A 22186-nucleotide genomic window follows, 5' to 3' on the forward strand; every position below is an offset into this window, starting at 1 on the left:
GTGGCTGACTGTGCGTTTTTAGCAGCTCGCAATTTATTTGCAAACATTTATTATAGTTACTTTTGTTTTATTCGCTTTGAGTACTTTTGCGTGTTGTGCAATGGAGACGGTAAAAGTAGGGGGTCACTTTTTATGCTGCATTGTTTTATGGTCGCGTCGTGGTTGCCAATGAAATGCCCCACCATCGAGCAGCTTAACAAGCCGCCAAAGGTTGTTGGCGGAGGTCCTGTCAGATGGAGAGCAATCGCAGGGGACGCGACTCGACTCGACTTCAAGCTGGAAAACAAATTAGTTTAAAGATAAGTGGGTTACACAATTTCGAGTAGCATACTTTGTGGCATTAAGTGGCTGTCTTGATTAGTCCGTGCATATGCCAGGATGACTTTGACTGGCCAGGACGAGAGGGCAAATACAATCAAGCTTCGGTTGCAGACTGCACGTGAAAATGTTTAACAGCTGTCGATGGCAGGGCGAAGTGGTTCTGGGGCAAATACTCGTGGCATAAAGCAAACATCAGGGGAATCGGCAAGGAGCAGCAGCTGTAGCACCAGGAGCACCAGTAGCACCAGGACTCTGCCCAAGGACCTTGAGGCGGTGCCGTAATGCGCCTCTGGCCGAGTGCACTGTAAATACCAAAGCAATTTTCACTGCAAAATTAACAAGCGCCAAACCGCAACACAAGCCCGAGGTGCTGAAGTGGATTGGCTTGGCTCGAACGGAGCTGGCCAAGATTCCTGCCATACATACGTTTACCACTAAGTCGGGGCGCCGGGACATAATGAATTTTGCCAGCTCTCCACGTCTTCGCCTTCTGTTTATTTGCCATTTTACCCGTTTTGCCTGGCTTTGGCTACTCCCCACTGCTCTCATCGGACACACGAATGCAATTAAGCTGCACATTGGGGGGAAAAAATCGAAGGCTTACGGGATTCTCGATTGGATCATCAATTCAAGGAGAAAAAACCAACTCTCCTGAAGTTTCTCCCCCTTTTTGTAGCCATCTAAAACGTAACCCAAGGGCTCGCCCAAAAGAACACATTTCAAAAGGCATTTTTTATCGAATATCAGGATTAGGTACATGTTATATATAGGCACCATGACTTGTTTTATAAATGTATTCTTTAAAATAAATATTTTCAGGTTTTCCAATAAAATAGTCAGTTCTCGCTTGTTTGTCAATTGAATATTTGGTTTTGTATGATCCATCTCACTTTTTTAGTTACATTAAAGATTACCTTGTATATTTAACAACCTCTTAAAATGTTAAAATACCCTTATTTTGAATTTAAATTACATCTAATCTTTGAATTATTCTTTTCGCTTTTTTATGTACATTAAAGTTGCTTGTTAAACTTTCCCATTTATATAAACGTACAATGTTCATGAACATCATTGAAATTAGTAAAACTTTCCCGTTTATCTAAATGGTAAATGTCGTATTTACGATCTAATTATAAGCCTTTGTTATTAAAGCTCTTAGAAAGTCATCAAACAAGATATGTTTTAATGATTATTCCTCTCATGACTTAGCAACATCCTATTACATAGTTTCTAAAAGACCCACTTGGCCTTTTTAAAGACTTTCAATTTGCATTTATTTACGTATTTTTCTACCCAACAGACCATTATGCGAAGGCACAAAAGGATTCCAATTAGAGGTCATCCCGGAAGCGCTCGCTCCATTTCCTTAACCCCAGTCTTAATTATGCAAAAAATGAGGCCATGTGCGAAAGTGACCAAGATGGTGATGAACCCACAGCCGACCCGATTGGACAATAAACTAACACCAAACTGCTGAGCGCCACCAAATGCTTGGGTCATCAAAATGTGTCAGGCCGGTCGGTCGGTCCATGCAAATTTCAAACTTAATCATGGCAAATTATATTAGTCCGTCCCCAGACCAACCCTTTGACCCTGGTGAAATGTCCGTTTATCAAATGACCCGCCCCGCAACAGCTGTTGACTGGAGAATTGCGAATAGTTTTCCCCCCTCGATTTCCTTCGCTTGGGTTCCTTCGCTCATGGCTGTCAAATGAGATTAAAATAAGCTCTTCCGTCAATCGACATCATCGACTTGGACTGCTGCTACATTCCCCACATGACAATGGCCGGGTATCCAAGTTCCCATTTCCCCACCTCAAAATATACCCCCCGCACCCACCCATCGCACAATACATAATAGGGCAGGCGAATTTATAGCAATTGTGCACTAAAAGGGTTTTATCCACGCACAACAGCTTGACCAATAAAGCAACTAAGCGCATTTGTGCACCACTTCACAAGGACCCGGATCGTGCTTCATATATACCATTCCATTCCATACCATACCATACCATACTATATATAGTATCGGTTTTGATGGTGGTGGCGGAGGCGGGGGGCGGGGGCGGGGCAATCGGCCCTGAGCTCTGAGTGCCAGTTTATTGCCAAATTGAGTCCTCGGCGACAAAGCGTCGAGTGTAGGGAGCATTGTCAACAACAGCTGCACAATTGAGATAAACTTCAATTTTCGTAAATTGTTTAGTTTATTGAAAAATCTGCGACATGTGAAGACTGTGTGTGCGAGTGTCCTGTGTGTTTGTGGCACATTAAGCGCTCTGAATTTTAATTCAATTTAACTTTAGTTTCAGTTTTGCAGCTTGCAGATAGTGGAGACAGCAATTTATTGGCACATTTTATTTTACGAATTTATTGGATTCGATGGGGCCAAACTGGAATGAACTGTACTCGAGTCGGTGGCAACTGGCAGCTGTGAAAAAATTGAATAGCAAATGTCCATAGATAAAAGGGACTTTTCGAAAATCGGGCCAAAAACGCTTATACGAAGAAAAAACTGAAACAGCTATATAATATGTAGGATTAATAGTCATCTTAATTAGGTGGAACTGTTGATTAAAATATCTTATTTGATTCCATAGCTTAACTTTATTATAGAGCTTTAGTTCATTTAAGCATGTTGAATGTATTTTTGCAAGAGAGTGCACCTTTCCATTTCCTCTATAAACTGGTGTTCCCTTTGCACACAGGACAACAAAGCGAAGATCAAACTTTTTCCCCCCAAAGCCGCCAAATATACATTTCTCTTATCGGAGGACCCAAAGGTCTACCTAAGCCACACACATTCGGCTGGCGAGGCGCAGACACAATATCCAGATCCAAACGCCTCATCCAATCCCTTCGCCATATTCAAGCTTTCACGTACTGGCTTTTCCCCGTGGAAAGCGATGCCTGTGTGTGCTGAAATTATGCGCATGTCGTTGGCATTTTCCTTCTCTGCTCGGCACGATTTTCAATTCAAATGTTTTTCTTTTCGGGGATTCGATTTCGGCGGTAGAAGGTGAAAGATGCGGTTACACGGACTGGGGGCTGGCGAAACGTTTTCGCATAAAATAAGGCAAGATAAATTGTTAATGCGTCTGTGGGGAAGCGATTAGCGGCAAATGTGCCGAGTTCGTTTCGAAACCCACTTTTGCGAGCAGTGCAATTTAAATATTATTTTCCAGCTCCTTAAAGGGAAGCCAAAAAGTGCTTTCAGTTCGACCAGAAACATTTTACAAATCTACTTCAGCATATGGAACTGATGTCTGGCTGGCACAAAATAAGAGAAATACAGGAAAGTCAAGCAACAAAAGGTGAAGCCAGCTCTCGTTGCCAATGGCAATTTATTTCCACCAGCTCATGGATTTTGTCCTTGGCCAAGGCAATTCCTTCCAGCCAGGATGCGAAGGCACTCGAGAACGCATTCAGGTGGGCAATTGGCAAATGCAACAGCCACTGCAGCTCATGATAAATCGTTATTTATAATTTCCATTGTAGACGAAGAAATTTGTATTTCCTTCTGTTGGGCAAACTAAAGTGGCAGTCGGAGTGGAATATCTGGAATAAAAACATCACCAGCCGGTCTTTGGAAATGTGGGGAAAGTAAAGTGAATTGCAGTCCTCTGATAAGTTTTTATTTATTTGCATGCCTATACCTTTAGAGTATATAAATAATTTGATTCCTCTTCATGACGAAGACTATTTTACTTCTTTATTTAAATCTTTAAATTATTTTTAATGTACATTATAAAATAAATGCCAATACTGTAGGCCAGTTTAGTTTTTTCTAGAGTATTTAACAAAATGTGTTTATTGCAACATATTAGGTATCTTAATAAATAAATTAAATTGTGAATTGTACTTTGGTATAGTAATTACTGAGTGAAATGCTAGAACTTTCTGGACGGTGTAATTATTGTTGGTTAGGTTACATAAAACGTGCATGTTAATAAAGTCAAAGAAAACATTTTTCCCTATGCAAACACCAAAACATTTCATTTTTACAACCATAGGAGAAAATATACACTAATTAGGGAAATTGGGGAACGAAAGTGGCATGTAACGCATTGGGAACTCAACTTATAATAAGGGGATAATTAAATATTTTTGCAAAACTAGTCTGCCCTCCTCTGCGCTACATCGGTAATAATTTAGCTTTGAAAGTTCCCACTTGTTGAGATAAATATTTTTCTATACAAATTTTCATTTACTCGCTGGGCTAATGAAAACTATGTTTAGCTTACAGTTGGCGCCAACGGGAGTAGAAAGTTGAAAGGCGGGTTCATCCCTGACCCAGTGTCCCGACCAAAGAGGAGATAAATAAATGCATCTGTCAGTGGCAGCAGAGCTGCACGCCAACTGTCAGCGTGGGAATGCAAGTGACAGGTTTTGTGGAGCCGCCACTAGCAGGACTACTCAGTGGACAGGACTCGCAGGCCTCCACTGCCCGCCAACGTGATCCTGCCCAACCCCACTGAGTCTCCTGCCTGCGAAGTTACCTGGCCAAAGTTGCGTAAGCAATCAGACGTAAGGGCACACCTTGGCGGACAATGAAAAGTAGCCGCCGCCACTCAGCTGACAGATATTCTATCCAAGTTATTCTGCTGAACAATCTGCAATAAAAATATTGAACTTTAAAAGTTTCCCAAATTGACATTCATTTAAAATTTGAAACATGTTTTCGCACAATGGCGAGAGATGCAAATATATTACCTTAATAAATTTATTTATAATTTAATTGACATGCAATTTCCTAAGACAAAGTAAAGTTTTCTGATTAGAGAAAAGTTATAAGTTAAAAGATCTTTAATATTTGTAACACAAATTTAGCTCCAGCTTATCTCTCTTTATTGTGATTACTTAATTAGGGATAAAAATATATTTTTTGTAAATCATACTCCTCCATCTTCTAATAATTTTCTTAGGAATATTAATAAGCTCTTTGCACAATTTATTGAAGCTCAGTTTTCTCAACTAATATTCGCGAAATCCCCCTGGCTCAATTCAGACTTTATATTTATTGATTGCAACTTTGGAAACTATTTTGGGCCAGAGTTTTGTGGAACTGGGGAGGGCTTAGCATAAAGGTCTGACCCACAACCATTCGGCAACTATTGCCGGGGCGACAATCAAATAAATCACAAGTCATGCGTCTAATTAAAATTAAGCTGCGCGACCCTTAACACTTGAGCTCGGCCCGTTGTCTTAGCCACATTCGGGCTCATTTGCATAAGGACGCGTTTGCTGCCTACCAGCCAAAAGATCAACTTGGGAGCCATTTTCAGTCGCCACCCGGCGCCACGCCCCCTCTCGAGGAGGATGTTCCGACACTCGAAATGTGTCTATGCATATGAGAGAAACTTTGTCCTCGCCAGCCTTCTCCTTGAGCCCCTTAACTCCCTTAACCCACTGATGCCCCATTCTCCTCGAATAGTGTGTCACGCCCGCGTTTTGTGTCATGTGTGCCAATTAAAGTCGCTGCCACGCCCACTAACCGAAAAAGGGGGATATGAAATTAAAGGAGAAAAACATTGTTAAAATAAACTTAAGCCGAACATTTTATACTCTTCCCGAATATGAATTTTAAGAAGTATTTTGGTAGTAAATTATTCTGTAATTAAAGTGAACTTTTTTTGTATTAGGATTGCCAATTACTATACGGAAATGTTTTCTTATTTACCTACCAATTCTATAACTTATAAAAACATGTATGCTTCTTACAATAGCTAACATGGATTAAAAATAAATCCAAGTAAAGGATCAGCTTGCAGACAAATAACTAACCAAGCACAGAAGGCTCAATGCTCTAAGTTCCACTGCGAAGTGCAGTGTATAGGAGCCCAAGTGGCTGGCTCGACTCCTGGTTTTCCTGCTGCCGTTGCCCCTCCTGCTCCTTGGTCCTGCTCCTTAGTTCTGACTGCTCGTTGTGCGCATTATTAGCTGTCGTTCATTTTACCCAAGCAGCCGGCAGAAGAAGGCGGCGGGCTACACGGACGGGGACCTCAAGTCGGGACCCCCAGCTGCTCGGTACGGGGGCAAAACAAATTTCAGTTGTCGTCGTCATCGTCGCTCACTGGCTCGTTGGGCTCCTTGTGTTCCCTGTGCTCCCTTTGCTCCATGTACCCGCTGCATGTGCCCGGCATGAAAGTGGCTCCTGCATCCTGCTGCTTATCTTTATACACTTTAAAGTCATTAGCCATCCTGGCTTTAAGTAGATGCTTTCGAGGAAAATCAATGCCAGCCGCTTGTTGCTAGAAAAAAACGTAGGAAAAAAGGTGGAAGGGGCAGAACGAAACTGCAACGCTGTCAAGTTAAGAGCCTGCCAGACGTCGCAAAAGAAATTATAAAATGAAAACAAAGTGCAAATATTTTTCTAATGTCTGACAGCAGCTGTTAAATGTTACGGAAAATCCCGACACGGAAAAGCAGCGAGAGAAGAAGAGTGTCCTGGTCAAAGAAAGGAAAAAATAGGGGCTTTGGAGAGGGGCCAGCGCACTAATGAACTATGAAAACAGCAGAAGACAAACAAAAACAAAGCGGAAGTGACAAAAAGTCCTGTCTAGGATCAGGCAACTTAAGGGATACAGTGGGCCCAATGTGCAAGCAAGCTTATCCTTAATATTTCTTAAGACTTTTCATATCTAAATATTATTTGAATTTAATTAATAATTTTATTAAAGTGACGGTTAAGGGATCTTTTTTTAATGTCTTAAAAAACATTGCTTAGGATTGAAGTGTCCGAAACATATCTTTTTTTCAAGCTTTTAGCAATTTTCTTTTGAAGTTTTTTACACAAATATTTTTAAAAATTTCATAATTTTAAAACATAACGAAATTATATATATTTTTTTTAACTAACAAGGAATATTTTTATAACTTATAGCTTTATAACTATTAAACCATTAAAAGAAATGATTTGTATTTATTATAATAGGTATTTGTTTTACAGCACAATGTAGCACAATCGGCAGTTTCTCCAATGTTTCAAACTTAACTTGAATTAATAAGATAGCATTTTGATTTCATTTGCTTTTCCAACACTACCACAGTGCTGCATAATTAATTAGAAAACAAAAGCAACTCACCGGAGAGAACAAAGAGAGCAACAAGCAATCACTTTCGGAATGGAAAAATAGAGCAATATCCAAGTGCGGACTTGTGGAATCCACTCAGCAGTGCAGTCGCCCCGGAGGAAGCGGAAGTGCGAGGAAGTGGACGGAAATGGGCGGGGGCTACCTCGACTGCTGGCCACAAGATGGCGCTGTGCACTTACTTTCCTGCAGCTTGACAGCGCTCGAAATGAGACAAGTGGCAACAGCACGCGCAGTGAAATAACAAAAAAACTCAGACAATGGACCAAAAGTGGGTGGTCCAACGTCAAAATGCTAATGCCAAGAGAATGAGTGGCGGGTGGGGCAGGAGGTCGAGTGGAAGGAGCGAAAAAGAGTGAAATGCAATCGGTTTGTTGCCTGGCAACTCGATGCGTTCAACTTGGTTTTGCTCTATTTGGTAATTTATTTGGCGACATTTTCGCCACCCACCTCCATTTTCCAGCTGGATCACCAGTTGTTATTGTAAAGTCAACCGCAAGGAACGAAACGAAAGCTGACGGGCTGCATTTTTGTGACAAGCGCACAAGTTTCACGCTCCAATGTGCAACCGAATGGCAAATGTGCGGGTGTTGGGCGGTTGGGGTTTTCGCAAGGATATCGCCAACGGATGACTGACCTGTTGGCTGGTGGCAAGCGAGTTAGAAAATTAAAAGCACAATATGTTGGGTGTTTTGCTGCTATTTTGAGTTTCTTTCTTAGCCGCTCTCATTGACAGATTGACAACAATTTGCAGTATGGCCTTACATAAAGAGTTTCGAAAGTAAAGAAACCTATTAAAAGTTAACCGTTCTACTATCATCAAAGTTTTATTAATAATTAAAAAGTAATGTAGCCGACTTCTTAAGTAATTATTTTTTAACGGTAGCGTTACGCCCATTTTTCCCTAGATCACATATCCTGCACGAATTTCTGGTTTCACCAACTTCACGCATCGCCCGTACGAGCTTAGAATATAATGCCCATTCACAATGATTTATTTTGGTAGGGAGACAGTCCTCAACCTCGACCTAATTTAAAGTGCTTAAACTTTAAAGGTAAAACCACGGAATGTTGTATTTATTTTTTCACATTTTTTTTTCTACCTGATGGGGAAAAGTTTTTCCGCTTGCGACATTTTCCTCAAGTTGTCGTGGCTCGCCGCCCGATGGCGGCGGCTGTTGTTATTATTATTCAGTTACTCTGTTTATACAGGCAAGATATTCATACATTCATGAATATATATAAAGCACGTATCTCCCTTTTGGCGCTGTCCCAACACACAGGGCGAGAATTTGCATAAGCACCAGCGTACAACAATAAGAAGATGTGTCTGTGGGTTGGCCAAGGAAAAGCGGGCAAGCCGGGAAAAGCATCCGCAGATAGCGCTATGAGATGCGGCTTGGTTTACTTTTAAATTTGTACTATATGCAATGTATCCTGTGCATGTGGGAGCACTGAAAAAATTTGTCCAGGAAATAATACTCTATAAAATTGGAAAAATAAACTTTGTTTGAATCAAAATAAGTAAATTATTCATTGTCTCAATTGTTATTTTATTTTTGTTTTGTATTAAATGATTTGGCAGAGTAATTTTTCCTTATCCAATTTTATAATCAATAAAACGCCAAATTTTTAACTTTCAGTGCACATAAGTATTTGTTCCCTTGGTAAAATTTCTTCGACTTTGGTCGTACGTCTATATGTACGCGGATTTATCTTGCCACAGTCCTCGGAGTCGTATGCATGTTTATAAAATTGTCTAAATTCCCACAAGTTGATTTAAACTTTCTTCGCCAGCCACGTACATTCTTAGGTGTTTGTTGGTATTTTTTTCGAACGTAAAAAAACTTGCCTGTGTTAGTTAGAAGCCCTGCTCAGGACTCAAATGCAAGTATCTCTTTTTAACTCTCTGCTGCTTTTCCTGTTTTTTCCAACCCTCCTCGCGTATACGTTATGTTTATGCACAAACCAGTTTGTTGCCGCTGCACATGAGCACAGGAAAGCGGAAGTGTAAGACATTGTATTGTTGTTATACGAACAGTGTCTCTTTCAGGTCTGGCAGTGTAGAAAATGCCAAAAAATGCACTTAGGTATTGAAATCTGGACCGCTGTAACGCCCTGCTATATTTGTTTTTATTTTTTTTTGTCGGTTTCATATTGAAATTCTAAACCTGCTGGCTTAAATATGAGATAAGCCTGCAAGGAAAATCAGTTCCCAAAACCCTGACAATGAAGAGTTTGTGGTGGGCGTTATTGTGTGATGATAAGAAAACAAGGTGGGGAGATTTGACTGCAGACGACTATTGAGGCGAATTTATAAAAAAAAATACAAAATCAACCTTACCAAACTATTTATTTACTTAACTAAATAAAAGTGTTTGGCCCACAAAATTTCACTCAGAACATTTTGGAATATATTTAATAAAAAATAAAAAAAAATAAAAGCTAATTCGTGTTAACTAAGTGACGTTTATGTTTGCTCCACCGTAAATAATTTATCAATTGTGACAGCATTGTTTGTCCGAATTCTTTGACCTCAAACCGATAGTAGTTTCACATTTTGCTATTTAATGTTTTAGTTAATTAATTTTAATTTAACATAATCATTTCGTGTCAAACGACACCGAACAAAGTATGAAATTATTGAATTACGTTCAATTTTAACGCAAAACTGAAATTGTGGTTTCTTATTTGTCTTGTCAGGCAGTTTGGTTTTTCTCATTAGGCAATCTAGCAAATATAAGCCAAGCTCTTTATAGTGGGCTTTAAAAACAAAACTTAAGGATAAGCTGTGCTATGGTATAAATGTGATGAGTTTAAATAATATGATAGAACAGTACATCATTGTCTCCTTTAGTCTAGTTTCTTAATATATTTAAGGTGACCTAAATAAAACAATTTTGATTTATTTCTGTTTTGTTGTGTAGTGTTCTTGGCTCCGAAAAATATGTGCACTCCTTTCACTTCGGATGGTAGGTATTTTGTGAAAATATTATGGCTCGAATATGTCTTTTCATCTTGGTCGAAATGTGTATCTAGCTCGCAAATAAAATGTCTTATGTGCTCATCGACTTGGCCCAGTCGCGAGCCACTTGGCCCACTTACCCACTTGTGCTGTCGTGATCCACCTAATCTGCTTTCCAACATCTGTTTATAATTTCTGCCAAGAACGAAGAACCTCTGGGCCTATTTGGCATTGCACTTGAGTGAACTTTCGCCCAGCCTCGCTCACATTCGCACTGTCACCCACTCACATCCACTTTCGTTGGTGGCTGGAGCGCTTTAACCAGCTAACCACTTGACTCAAGTGTTTGCTCACTTTGCGGGCTGTTTTTCCCCGAGAACCTTTCTCCCGCTTTCTCCCAGCCGTAACCGCTTCGGTTTGAGGTTACTGCTCTTTTTTTCGCATATGTTTTGACACGCTCTCTTTTTTTTGCACCCAGATGTTTTTGTTCTCCAACGTTTTTTCTTGTTTTTCTTTTTGTTTATTTTTGTATTTTTTTTTTTTGCGACCTTCCCTGCTCCCCATGGTATCTCCATTGTCTGTCGGCTTTCACTCAGTTTATTTGTACTCATGCATCATAAGGGTTTAATGGATTTGCTGTTGGCCTAGGCGGAGGTTCCCGTCTGTTTTGCATCATTTACCCACTTTTCACACGCCCCTAAGTGCGAGTGTGTGGGCCTACGCAATGATTATCATATTACGGCCATTGTGTCTGCAAGTCGGTGGGCCACACCTCACCACCCCGCACTTCCCGCACTTACCACTTCGCTTTATGACTTTATTTTCGCCTCCCCTTCTCGACGGCAGTTAATACATTTTTATAGACTTGCCAAACTACTTAGCCACCGCCCTGGCGGCTTATTTTCCTTCCTCGAGGACTGTCTCTCTATTAGCTTTTCGCGTGCTTTGTCATTGCCGTTAATAGACTTACTTTTCCTTTTCGGCTTAGTGTTGGAGGCAAAGTGGCGACGGACCAAAAAGCCAACTGCCCACCTGACCAACTGAGACTGAGAAAGACTGGTCATAAAAGAATTGGTCAACGCCGCGTATACGTAATGCGCAAATACGGTTTTATTTATGTGCGAATAGTTGGAGGTCTATATAATATTTAATGACTTTACCATGGTCGCTGGGCCTTAAAACGTTCAGGAATTATAAAGCTTTTTGCCTGATTGTCAATTATTTTATGCGATTGGGTGTCTCTTTAAAAAAGCAACCGAAAATAGAAAGATCTCTGGGTGAACAGGTTTTCTGCATTTTAAAGTTATTTATCTGTTATACTATAATCTAGTTTATATAACATATACAGATCCTTTTTCAAACATTACATCTTATTAGTTTAAAAGTTTTGAATACTTCTAAATATTTCACACATCTGCACATTGTATTCGGTCACAAATATTATAAGCTAAACTATCATGGATGCCGTTTTTACGTCCACAAAAATAACCATATTGGTAAGATTTTCCTGGCTCCTTAGTAAAGAAAGCTGTGACCTAAATTACTAAAATTGTTAATCCAAAGGCAAGTAGAAATTAATGTATAAAGCCACCATCTAGTGCACTTAGCCCGAGTTTTGGCAAAGTCTTCCCTTCCTCCGGTTTGCTTACAAATTCCGTTTACATTTGCCAAAAATTTTTGCAGACTTCAGCAGCATCTGCAGCAGTCAGATCGAGAAGAACAACAATGGACACGAAACTGGCTTCGCTTGGCCATGTACTTGGCTTGTTGTCGTCTGAAGCTGTCTTTAACACACATCAAAGGCATTATTAACACCGCATACACAAGCAGGGATTCGGAATGATGCCTTCAAGCAGGCTCAGAGGCCAAAAACCCAAAACATGTGTCGTTGTCCTTGTTTTTGTCCTGGTGTGTGTGTGCATAAGTGGCTCTATGTGCGAGGGTATTTATGAGCCGCTGTACTATACCATACTATATACAGCTAGCAAGCAATGTAATACATATGCATGTAAACTGCTTTTGGCGTGCATTAAGTGGTCTTAACTTTCCACACAAGGACATGCTTTTTGTGGTCTTTTAAATTATTTTTTTACCCCCAGTCAAGGCGAGTGTTGCAAGTACGTCTGTGCAGCCAATAAAACTTATATTGGTCTGTGAGCACGTATAATGCCAAACGCATTTTATTAAAATATTCGGCCTTAATTTGTCACTTAAAGAATCTTACGTTAAGATGTAATATTTATAAACGTCGGAAATGCAAACTTGGTGCTGGGACTAGGGAACAAATATAAGCTTTTCCATTTTGTATATATTTAAAATGGTTTTTAGGTTGCTAGACTTTCAATTTTATTCGGTAGTAATGGTCTAAAAGTAAAAGTTTCTTAAGATTTAAGATCTGTCCGAAACATTATTTGAAGATGCTTAATTTCTACAAGGTTCCTTCCGTACTTATCTTACCTTAAATTTTATTGAATTTTTTTTAACCTTACTTCCACCCTCAGTTCTCTAACTTAATACTTGCCTCAGCTCAAAACACGTAATCCTACCTATTTGGCTTGTCTGGGGCAACTTCAAATTTACAGCTGCCAATTTGGGAGTCAGAACCCGTCTGACCCTTTTTTCTTTTAGCTCATCAGTGAACCAATAAAGTATGCTACCAGAAAAAGGGCTTGCAGTTGATGTTTTATTTCCTCGTTATATGTGTGTGGGCCATACAAATGCAGTTTGAGAAATATTTACCTCTACACTCACCTCCAGCCCTGTTTGTTCTGCGAAATCAGGTTAACGAAGAGTCTTCTGCTATGCCAATTGAAATGCGTCGGGGAATTTGGTTCAATGAAGAGCCGGTTGCAGTTTTCGACAGCCACAATTAGCATACCGGGCCTACAGTTCTTGGAGCAGTCAAAGAATTTGCAAAGTGCCCGGGCGCAGATGACAAAGATGGAACTTGAGCAGCCTGATAAATTGAAATTTGAGCTGAAACGTTCGTTAGTTTGCTGAGGCACTTCAGCCAAGATACTCCTGCTTTTGCACAGGCTTCTTCTCAACGTCGTCGTGCCACACTTCAAAGTTCGCGTTGTCGCCAAGTTCGGCGGGTAATGAAAGTTGCGTGCCTCCTTGTCTGATGTGATGGCAAAGCGCCAAAGGACGTGAGAGGACGAAGGACGCAGGACGAAGGACGAGGACGTGACGGCGTCAAGTCGCAAGGCGGTTGCATTCAAATTAAATAGCATTTTGATGAATATTGATTGATTGCCTTGGGGCAAATTAGAAGCGCAAACCGCATCGACAAAGTTTTTATTTGTGCGCCGCAAGCGAATGGGCGGTCTAAAGTTTAGCCTTCAGTTTTATAGTGGGCGGATTTGGATTGGAATTATTTCCTATTCAATTCAATTTAAAGCGAACAATTTAATTGGCCCCAGATTTGGCGTAATAAACTAAAACAGACCAGGAGATTGTGGCACTTTTAAGCCTAATGGTTAACTCAAGAAATTTGTGTGAAAAATGCACATATTTACTGGCATCTTATACGAAAAAGTTTAATTATTATTTAAATGAATTTTTAGTTTACTCATTTCACATTTTTCAAATTAACCATACAGCTTCCAAATTTAAAAGTAGGGCTATGACTTAGATTTGTTTTCTTGACATTGGAATTTCAATATCAACTGTTTACGTTTATAATCCAATTAAAATTGATATTTCCGTTAAGATACATATTCAAAGCAATCAAACTATGCAAATATGGTCTACAAATCCAATAAATATTTCTTTCTGTCGATTTTTCTTAGCTACCAACAGCATAACTTTCATTTCGCGGGTATCGCTGGGAGCTTTGTTAAATATGAAAGGACTTCCTGGCTGCCGAGCCAACGTTAAGTCATTTTCGTAATGGAGGCTACAAAGTATTGCAGTCTTTGCCGACGACAGAGGACCCACAAGGCGAGGCAATGTCCTCCGGACGAAACACAATGCAAGCGGCAACCGGAAATGAGTAAACAAGCGTCAAATAGTGAAAACGGCGGACCCAAGTACAATGCAATTCCCAGTAGTCCCGGCTCCACTCCACTCCACTGTACTCCACTCCTTGAGTCCTTTTTCGTGCCTCGGCACGAGAAAACAAATAAATGAAACATTAAACGAGACAAGGAGCTGAACCAAAGGGGAACAGGGAGTGCGCGAGGGTGGGAAAGGGGAGAGGGGACCGTCGCAACAGGACGAAAAATGAGCACCGAAGACAACAACCGGATATCCTGGAACTTTATAAGGAGCTCCCCAAAAAAGGACAACTACAACGACAACGACAACGCAACAACGGCAAGGACAACGAAGTTTATTTTAACTTTTGATTTCCGCCTTTTTCGGCACAACCCAATGCCTTCACCCCTCTCGAGTGCATTGGCAAATGATTGCATGGAGTGGCAAAGTTGCGCTTTCAAGAGAATATCGAGAAAGTCGGCTTGGCATTAAAAATGAATTAAATTCACAACACAATACTTTGCTGAAGGCGACGGAGGAGAAAACAGGCGGAGAAACAAGAGACATGTTTTAGCTTGCACCTGACAATGCTTTAATCCGCCCAATTAAATATCCTGTGGGTAAACAATTAAAAAAATAACATGAAATCAACATTGGACACAAATATTTAATAAATAAAAAATATTACTAATAATTTATCGTCACTACATGCCGTCAATAGTTTTACTATCTAAAACTGGTACAAATCTGTTCCCTAAGCACGGAATCAGATATTTTTGCCGGTGATTATGGAGATATAAAAATAAACAAGTAGGCAGAGGTTTTTTGCTGTCAATCTATTTCCTACCTGACGGTGAAGGCGGCCAATATTATTCAGTTTATTTCTGGAGCCCAAGCAGGAATCACCTCTGGACTTAAGCTCCATATTCTCAGTAATTTTTCGGTTTACTAAAAAAATTTAATTTTTCCGGCTAGTTTTAAGAATAAAGTGAATTATATAAGCATATAACCAACACAGAACAACGACAAAGTTAGCGTTTATTGACCTAGACAACGACACAGTCAGCGCTTGGTGGCCTGGACGTATTTCACTCAACACAGTCTGGATTGGTTAGTACTTCTTTTAATCCTCCAACTTTAAAGATCATAATAGGATTAATGAACCAGAACCTAAAGAGTCTACACCAAACATGATACGACTGCATGAGTAAGCTGATAATTTTTTCTCTCCTGCAGTCCATAATTCCTGGCTTACAATAATCTAAGACGGTTTTCTCTGATGGCACAGTACTGGCAGTTACTTGAGAAGTTTAATGAATACATATCAATCCTTGACTGGGAATATCTCACTGGAATAATAAAATACCAATGTTTAAAAATAATATATATGTACACTTATACTTTTATTCAAAATAAAAGTAATAAATACTAAAAGTATTATGAAGTTAAAAAACATTTATTTTAACATTTCTGATATCGCAGATTATCCTAGGTTTGAAATAAATTTTTTAGTAGTGCAACCTTTGCAACCAATTTGCAAATAAAATTCACTTTTTAATTAAATCTTGATTCGATCATCATAGCCTTGACTTTAAATTTTTCAATATATATTTTGGGAGCTGGCACTATTTCTTAGTAACATTTAGACAGTCGAACCTTACACAGCTTGTCTCTGAAAAAACAAGTAATAGAGTTTACAATGCCAAAGCAAACCATTGATTCGTCTTACATTATCTCAAGGTAAGATGACATTTCGTACCGATCAGAAATAGTAACAATTGCTTTGGTTAAGGGGGTCTAGTAATTTGTCGATGGTTCCTGAAGATGATCAATTCGACGACCTGGAAGAAGGCACTGAACAAAAGAGTCGATTCAGCCTAACCACAAGCTTAACGCGGTAAGTCAAAAGGTCGAGATATTTGACGAAAACTCAAAAAGGTCAAATTTTGATAGCACGCAGAGTGAGATTTTGGACTACAGACAGTTCAAGGCAGCTCGCACAATTCAGTGTTTCGTACGCGGCTGGCTGGTGCGCCATCATCTCAGAAAAGCCCAGGAGTGGGCGATTGTCATACAGAGATGGTGGCGACGTTTCCAGGCCCAGAGAAATCTGAACAGTGTGGCCGAAAAGGTCCTGCAATCGACTATTTTGGCCCACTATGACAGGTCTGCCACCCTAATCCAGTCCCTTTATCGCGGCTGGTGGTCGCGAAAACACGTCTACGATCTCACCATGCTCAAGACCCTACAAAACACTCTGGCAAAGGACCTCGTCCACACTCTGGTCAAGTATTTGTACCTTATGAAGCACTCTGATCAAATGCCAGGAGTTTACACAATAAAAGAATCGGGGTAAGTGTTCGATATTACAAAAAAAACCTTATATTAAAGTTTAATAATCAAGTTTTATCATGGAATCTCTAAACTCAAACATTTTTATTTTAATATTTACAAAGTCATTTTAACAATTAAATCTTTAAATTAAACACTTGTTTATATGTGGTTCTTATATCGCCCTTTTTAGCATGTGTCTTAAATCATTTGAACAACTGATGGCAACGTTCGGCTTTCGCTACTTTAACGCTCAGGCCTGCTACATAATGAACAAGTCCTTGTCAACGGTGGCCCAGGGGCGAAAAGTGTTTGGACGCTGTGTCGATTTTACCGATGTACCATACTCCGGCTTCAATGACAAGGGCATGTGCGTGAATCGGAAATATTCCGTTGTGCATTTAAACGCAACGGAACCCGAACACTTCGAATTGGTTCAGACGTTCCTGGCCGGTCATCGAAAGATGGATATGGCAGTAACGGTTAAGCTTGACAAGATTGCAGCCTCCGCGGCGGAAGAACTTCGTAAGTTACATTTTTTTTTAAATTTGTACACGGACTTATAGCTTCTTTTATCTTTCTAAATGTCCAGGACTTAAGCTGTTAAAGGAGCGAAGCAATAATAAAAAAAGTTTCATCAAGCGCATTATTCTTGAAATGAAAAACTGGCACCATCCAGATGGGGAACCAATTCTGCCCAGCGCCATATTCAAGAAAAATGAACCGGATGCAGTGCTGCACAATGCAAAAATCACCCTGGAATCTCTTTTTGGCAAACTAGAACCCTGTGTTTGTCCCACAACCGAGGACTTATCCTATCTTGAAAATCTTTAACGAGTTATTCTTAGATTTGTATATATTTTTAGTTCTAAAAAATGTTTATGGCAAATCACATCAATGGGCGGTTTATTTAATGACTTTTACTCAAGATCATTCGCATCTGAGTCTATCTGACTGATGGTGGAATTTGTAAATAATTCATATGTTAATTTAAAATTGTGTAATTCAACATTTTTGAATAAAAAAGAATTTTTGGAAAAGTTTTTAAAAAATTGAAATCTTTTTAGTTTTGAACGTAATATTTTAACTTTCTCCTTCTATCTTGAGCTTTGTAAGCCAGACGTTTCATGGCTCTTTCTTCGTCTGCTTAACTTTGTTTCTATTTTTATTTATTCCGCACACACACGAATAAGTAAGTTCAATATTGGCAGCAAATTAAATTTAATGATGTTTGCTGCTTGCAGCCAAAAAAGAAAGGCCCTCGCAAAAAGCGAAGCACAAATTGCCAACTCTGGTAAATATTTGCCAACTGACGCTAATGAACTTGAGCATACAAATGGGGATCGAGCAGGGGGCCAAGACTTTTGGGCTACACAGAGTTGTGCAGAATAAGTTTCCCAAAAGATTTGCCAGACATTCGATTGTGTCGCTGGCTTCCATTAAAGAGTTTTTTCCCACCTCCTATGCCAGCGCAATAAGATGAAAGGCAGCTGCAGGAAAAAATACGGTAGAAATAAAAGAAAATTGGCTTAGAAGCAACGAACGTGTTTGCAAAAAAAAATTCTTTGCTATTGATTATATGTATTTACACATTTCTCTCTTTCCTCATATGGCAAACTTGTGGGTTGGCCATTGTGTGGCCACAAAAGTCAACAGCTCTCGGATACATTCCGTTTTCTCGATTTCCAGAAGGTCTGTTGGGAATGGAGAACAACAGCCAGGCTCAACTTGTTTCAAATAAATGAAACAAGTAGGCACTGGCTTTTTCCTGTCAATCGATTTTCTACCTGACTGGGAATGCGGCCAATATTATTCAGTTTATTTCTGGAGCCCAAACAGGAATCACCTCCGGACATAAGCTCCAAATTCTCAGTAATTTTTCGGTTTACTAAAAAAATTTAAATTTTCCGGCTAGGCTTAAGAATAAAGTGAATTATAGTTTAAGCATAAAAACAAAACACCATAAACTTCCTTATACACGGTAAGTATTTTCATTTGACCTTCTTTGTTAATGATCCTGAGTCTTCTATTTTGACCAGTTGACCAGATAACTACAACATCAGATTATACACTAAATTGCTTCCGAGAAGTTGGCATCTCGGTAAGTATCATATATTAATCTGACCTTCTATGCAAAAGATCCTAAATCTTCTTTTTTTTTCTTAGAAAAGCGGTTCACTCTGAAACTAATCTGCTTACACTACTGAGTAACCTGATGCAAGAATTATACCCAAACTGAACGAGTTGACCAGATAAATACAACACAAACATATATACACGGGGAAGGTGGCATCTTGGTAAGAATATTTATTTGACCTTCTATGCAAAAGATCCTAAATCTACGTTTCAATCCACCCTAGGCTTAAATGATTTTTGCTCTTCACTCTGGAATAATAATAATAATAATAATAATAATCTTCGTACACCTCTGAGTAACCTGGTGCAAGGTCCCCTCTCTCTCCTGTAGTCCATTGATCAAAAACTGTAACACGAAAAATGGCTCATTTAAGTTACTGGATTCTTGGAGTTGGATCTCACTGGACTAATACCTAAATGTTTGATGCTATAATAAATGTACACTTGAATACTGGATTCTTGGAGTTGGATCTCACTGAAGTAATATGTAATACAAAAATGTTTGATGCTATAATAAATGTACACTTATACACTTAAATAATCGTTTTTTATACTTCGGAGTAATTGAAGGCTTAAGAATTTTAAATACAGAAAATTTATGTTCAAAACTCTAAAAATATAATTTAATTAGGGAAAAAGTAGGTCAAGAAAACAGCAAAAGCGATAATGCTAATCATGGGCAGCAGAATAAAAAATACGTAGAAGCGGAATTAACCCAAATATGCAAATAAATTTGCCAACAAAAATGGAAACAAGTCTGAGCCAAGTTGCACATTAACTTCCGCAGCTCATTAAGTCACTGTCAGCCCCCGAGGCGGGAAGCTGGTGGAAAATATATATAAATTTATGTGACGCCAACTGGACGACAGGCGACCACTGAACAAGGCCCCAACCCCTCTCGAATCGACCAAGAACATAGCTATGAAGCTGGAAAACAAAATATGGGTGGGAGGTGTTACAGAGTCGGGCCCCTAACGTATTTAGATAAATCAGCAGGGGTCGCAAAAAGTTGCTGAAAAGGTTGGAATGAAAATGTCGGCGCTTAGAATGAAAAAAAAAGAACAGAACAAAAATCTGATTCGTCCCGCCCTCTTGGTCCGAAGTTTAATTGGGTCGATTCCCTTATTTTGCTTGCGTTTTTTGGTCTACATAAGAAATGCCCAGAGTTTTGTTTTGTTTTCAATTTTTTATGCCGTGCGAAGGTCATGGCCAGTTTTAGGGGGCCAAATGGTCAGGGCAGGCCAAACTAATTAGTGGCCATTTTGTAGGTGTTCCCAGTTTAATTAAATTTTAATATGAACTTAATTGAAATGTAGTAAATAGGGATGTTTATAGAATTATACATTTTTAATAAGGCATTTTATATTAAAGAATTTTTAGGCAAAAGCAAAAGTCAAACGGGAAGTCCAGCTTAAATAAACGGCTATAACAGAAATAAAAATCAAATGTTGTACTCACTTTTTAAAAACTTTGAATAGCCGGCTGTTTTGTTTTTTTTTAGGATTTCGTTAACGGCAGGAGAGCATTTAATGTTTTTTTGTCTCTTATGTATGACACTAATTAAAGAGAGAACAACATTGTTACCAGCATGCAGATTGCACGATATTTAATTAATTTGCATTGTTATTATTCCCGTTGTTATTATTGCCAGGGGCATAATCCTCCGCATGCGGCTATATAATTAAACACACGCGCTGCGAAAAACGACCGACGAGTCAACCGAAGGAGAACATTTTTTCCAGGAAAAATCATTTAGTTGAGTCTGAGCATCACTCATACGCCTACACTCAATATCACTCATACGCCACGGAGGTCGCAAACAGCATCGTGTAACCTATTGTACTTGGGTATGTTGGCTTTTTCCTTGTTTTTGCAGCCTTGTTCACGACTTTTTGGACAGTGCAGCTGGCCGGCGTTTGTCTGAGATCCAATTCGCTGCGCGTTATCAATGAAACTGCTGATTTTTCTCGTCATCGTCGCCAGCATCGCCCCAGAAAGGACATTCGTTCGTGGCTGGTCGGCTTTTTACACTCTCTCTCTCTCCTTCTCTCTCTGGCAGGACCTTTTCTCTCAACTCAACGAAGGTGCCGAAGCTCGTCAGAGAGAAATAGCGCAGGGATATTTAACGGTCGAAATTTGTTTGAAACTGTTTCAGTTGTCGGTTTAGCAGAGTATTAAATTATCCTACAGAAATACTTACTTAATTTAATTAATTTAATTAATTATTAAGGCAAACCATTTGTTGTTTGTTCAGTTTAAACCAATTAGTTACATTTTTTATTAGTTATTTTATTTACATATCATTAAAGTGATATAAGTTGCACTGTCTTATTTGATTCTGTTAACAGTTGCAAGTCCCAAAAGTGTTAAAATAAGGGGAAATCATTTTCCTTATTCTTATTTTACGACTGTTTGTGAAAACATGTCAAAAGGCGAAAAAATAACAGCTCTTATTTACATTATTCCTAAAAATTACATTATAATTAGTTTCGTTTTTATATTTATAGCTTATTTTGGAACAACAAATAAAAATTATTGCATTTAAAATAAAATAATTAATTAATATTTCTTATTATGGAAAGACCAAGATGTCTAAACAACTTAGAAATTTGGAAAAAAATCATTATTGAACGAATGAAGTATTGACAAAATAAAGTCTTACACATTTATTAATAACCTTGCATTGTTTGCATTACACGCATATGCACACGAAAATGCTTCTCATATGCAAATTAAATCGTGGTTGAGGTTCAATTAATTGCCATTAATTAGGAATAATGCATTTACCGCTTAGTGCAAAGTCAAGGAATTAGTGTAAGCCCCCTATCAGTGGGTTTTCATAAGGTTTTAAGATGCTTCAATATGTTTCGCCTTATGCCGCAAAACCCCACCAACTCCGCACTCACTTAAAGCACTGAAAATCTTTTATGACACGTTATTAGTTGGCCCTGAGCAAAAGGAAAGCCGCGAATTGTGCGCCACGGAGGGAAATATGCAGGGGGAGTGCCGACTCAGACGGCTGGCGAGCTTTAATATGCTTAATGTAATTATGAGAATCGCATAGAAGGGCACCGCATCCCTGCATACAAATGAAAGCGTAATTTCCAACAAGGAGGCAGGGTGCGAGGTTGTAAAAAATGCTGGGGGACTTCCGTACCTTGGGCTGTCATAAAAACATATACAACATACGCGATTTTTTATTGTTGCGCCAGTAAATAAAGGATGCATGAAGAAGTCAGTCAATAAAAGGGCTTTAAGATGGTTTTTCAACTTTTAAAGCAGTGGTTGTTATTACATTAACTTATTTGCATTACTCAACTTGCTAAAACACTTTATTTGTCAAGAATTTCCGCTTAAAAATAAAACA

General features: G+C 39.1%; 2 protein-coding genes and 2 long non-coding RNA genes across 4 annotated transcripts in view; 3 read left to right on the forward strand and 1 right to left on the reverse strand.

Moving 5' to 3' along the window:
* Positions 1-20755, reverse strand: part of LOC108138218 — a 63243-nt gene extending 42488 nt beyond the window's left edge. Inside the window, exon 1 of the mRNA XM_017260337.2 lies at positions 20278-20755. The gene's annotated coding sequence lies outside the window, so the exon portion shown is untranslated. The remainder of the gene's footprint in view (positions 1-20277) is intronic.
* LOC108138220 lies at positions 15218-15786 on the forward strand. Its single transcript, XR_001774096.2, has 2 exons — positions 15218-15462; positions 15589-15786. It is a non-coding gene; the product is annotated as an uncharacterized LOC108138220 (long non-coding RNA).
* Positions 15972-17726, forward strand: LOC108138215. The gene is made up of 5 exons (XM_017260335.2): positions 15972-16092; positions 16145-16249; positions 16306-16704; positions 16877-17208; positions 17276-17726. Exons 1-5 carry the CDS (start codon positions 16052-16054, stop codon positions 17515-17517), a joined length of 1119 nt encoding a protein of 372 aa, XP_017115824.1. The 5' UTR covers positions 15972-16051; the 3' UTR covers positions 17518-17726.
* Positions 18513-19357, forward strand: LOC108138219. The gene is made up of 4 exons (XR_001774095.2): positions 18513-18664; positions 18723-18784; positions 18850-18980; positions 19044-19357. It is a non-coding gene; the product is annotated as an uncharacterized LOC108138219 (long non-coding RNA).
* Positions 20756-22186: the final 1431 nt, after the last annotated feature.

This window comes from Drosophila elegans, unplaced genomic scaffold (assembly GCF_018152505.1).
Source record: "Drosophila elegans isolate 14027-0461.03 unplaced genomic scaffold, ASM1815250v1 contig_814, whole genome shotgun sequence".
Classification (NCBI taxonomy): domain Eukaryota; kingdom Metazoa; phylum Arthropoda; class Insecta; order Diptera; family Drosophilidae; genus Drosophila; species Drosophila elegans.

What these genes read in the sequence shown, in the direction of transcription:
- LOC108138215 (XM_017260335.2), top strand. Translation starts at nt 16,052, where the DNA reads ATGCCAAAGCAAACCATTGATTCGTCTTACATTATCTCAAG. An exon ending in CTAACCACAAGCTTAACGCG is followed by an intron (nt 16,250 to 16,305) that starts GTAAGTCAAAAG and finishes AAATTTTGATAG; the next exon opens with CACGCAGAGTGAGATTTTGG. An exon ending in CTCCGCGGCGGAAGAACTTC is followed by an intron (nt 17,209 to 17,275) that starts GTAAGTTACATT and finishes CTAAATGTCCAG; the next exon opens with GACTTAAGCTGTTAAAGGAG.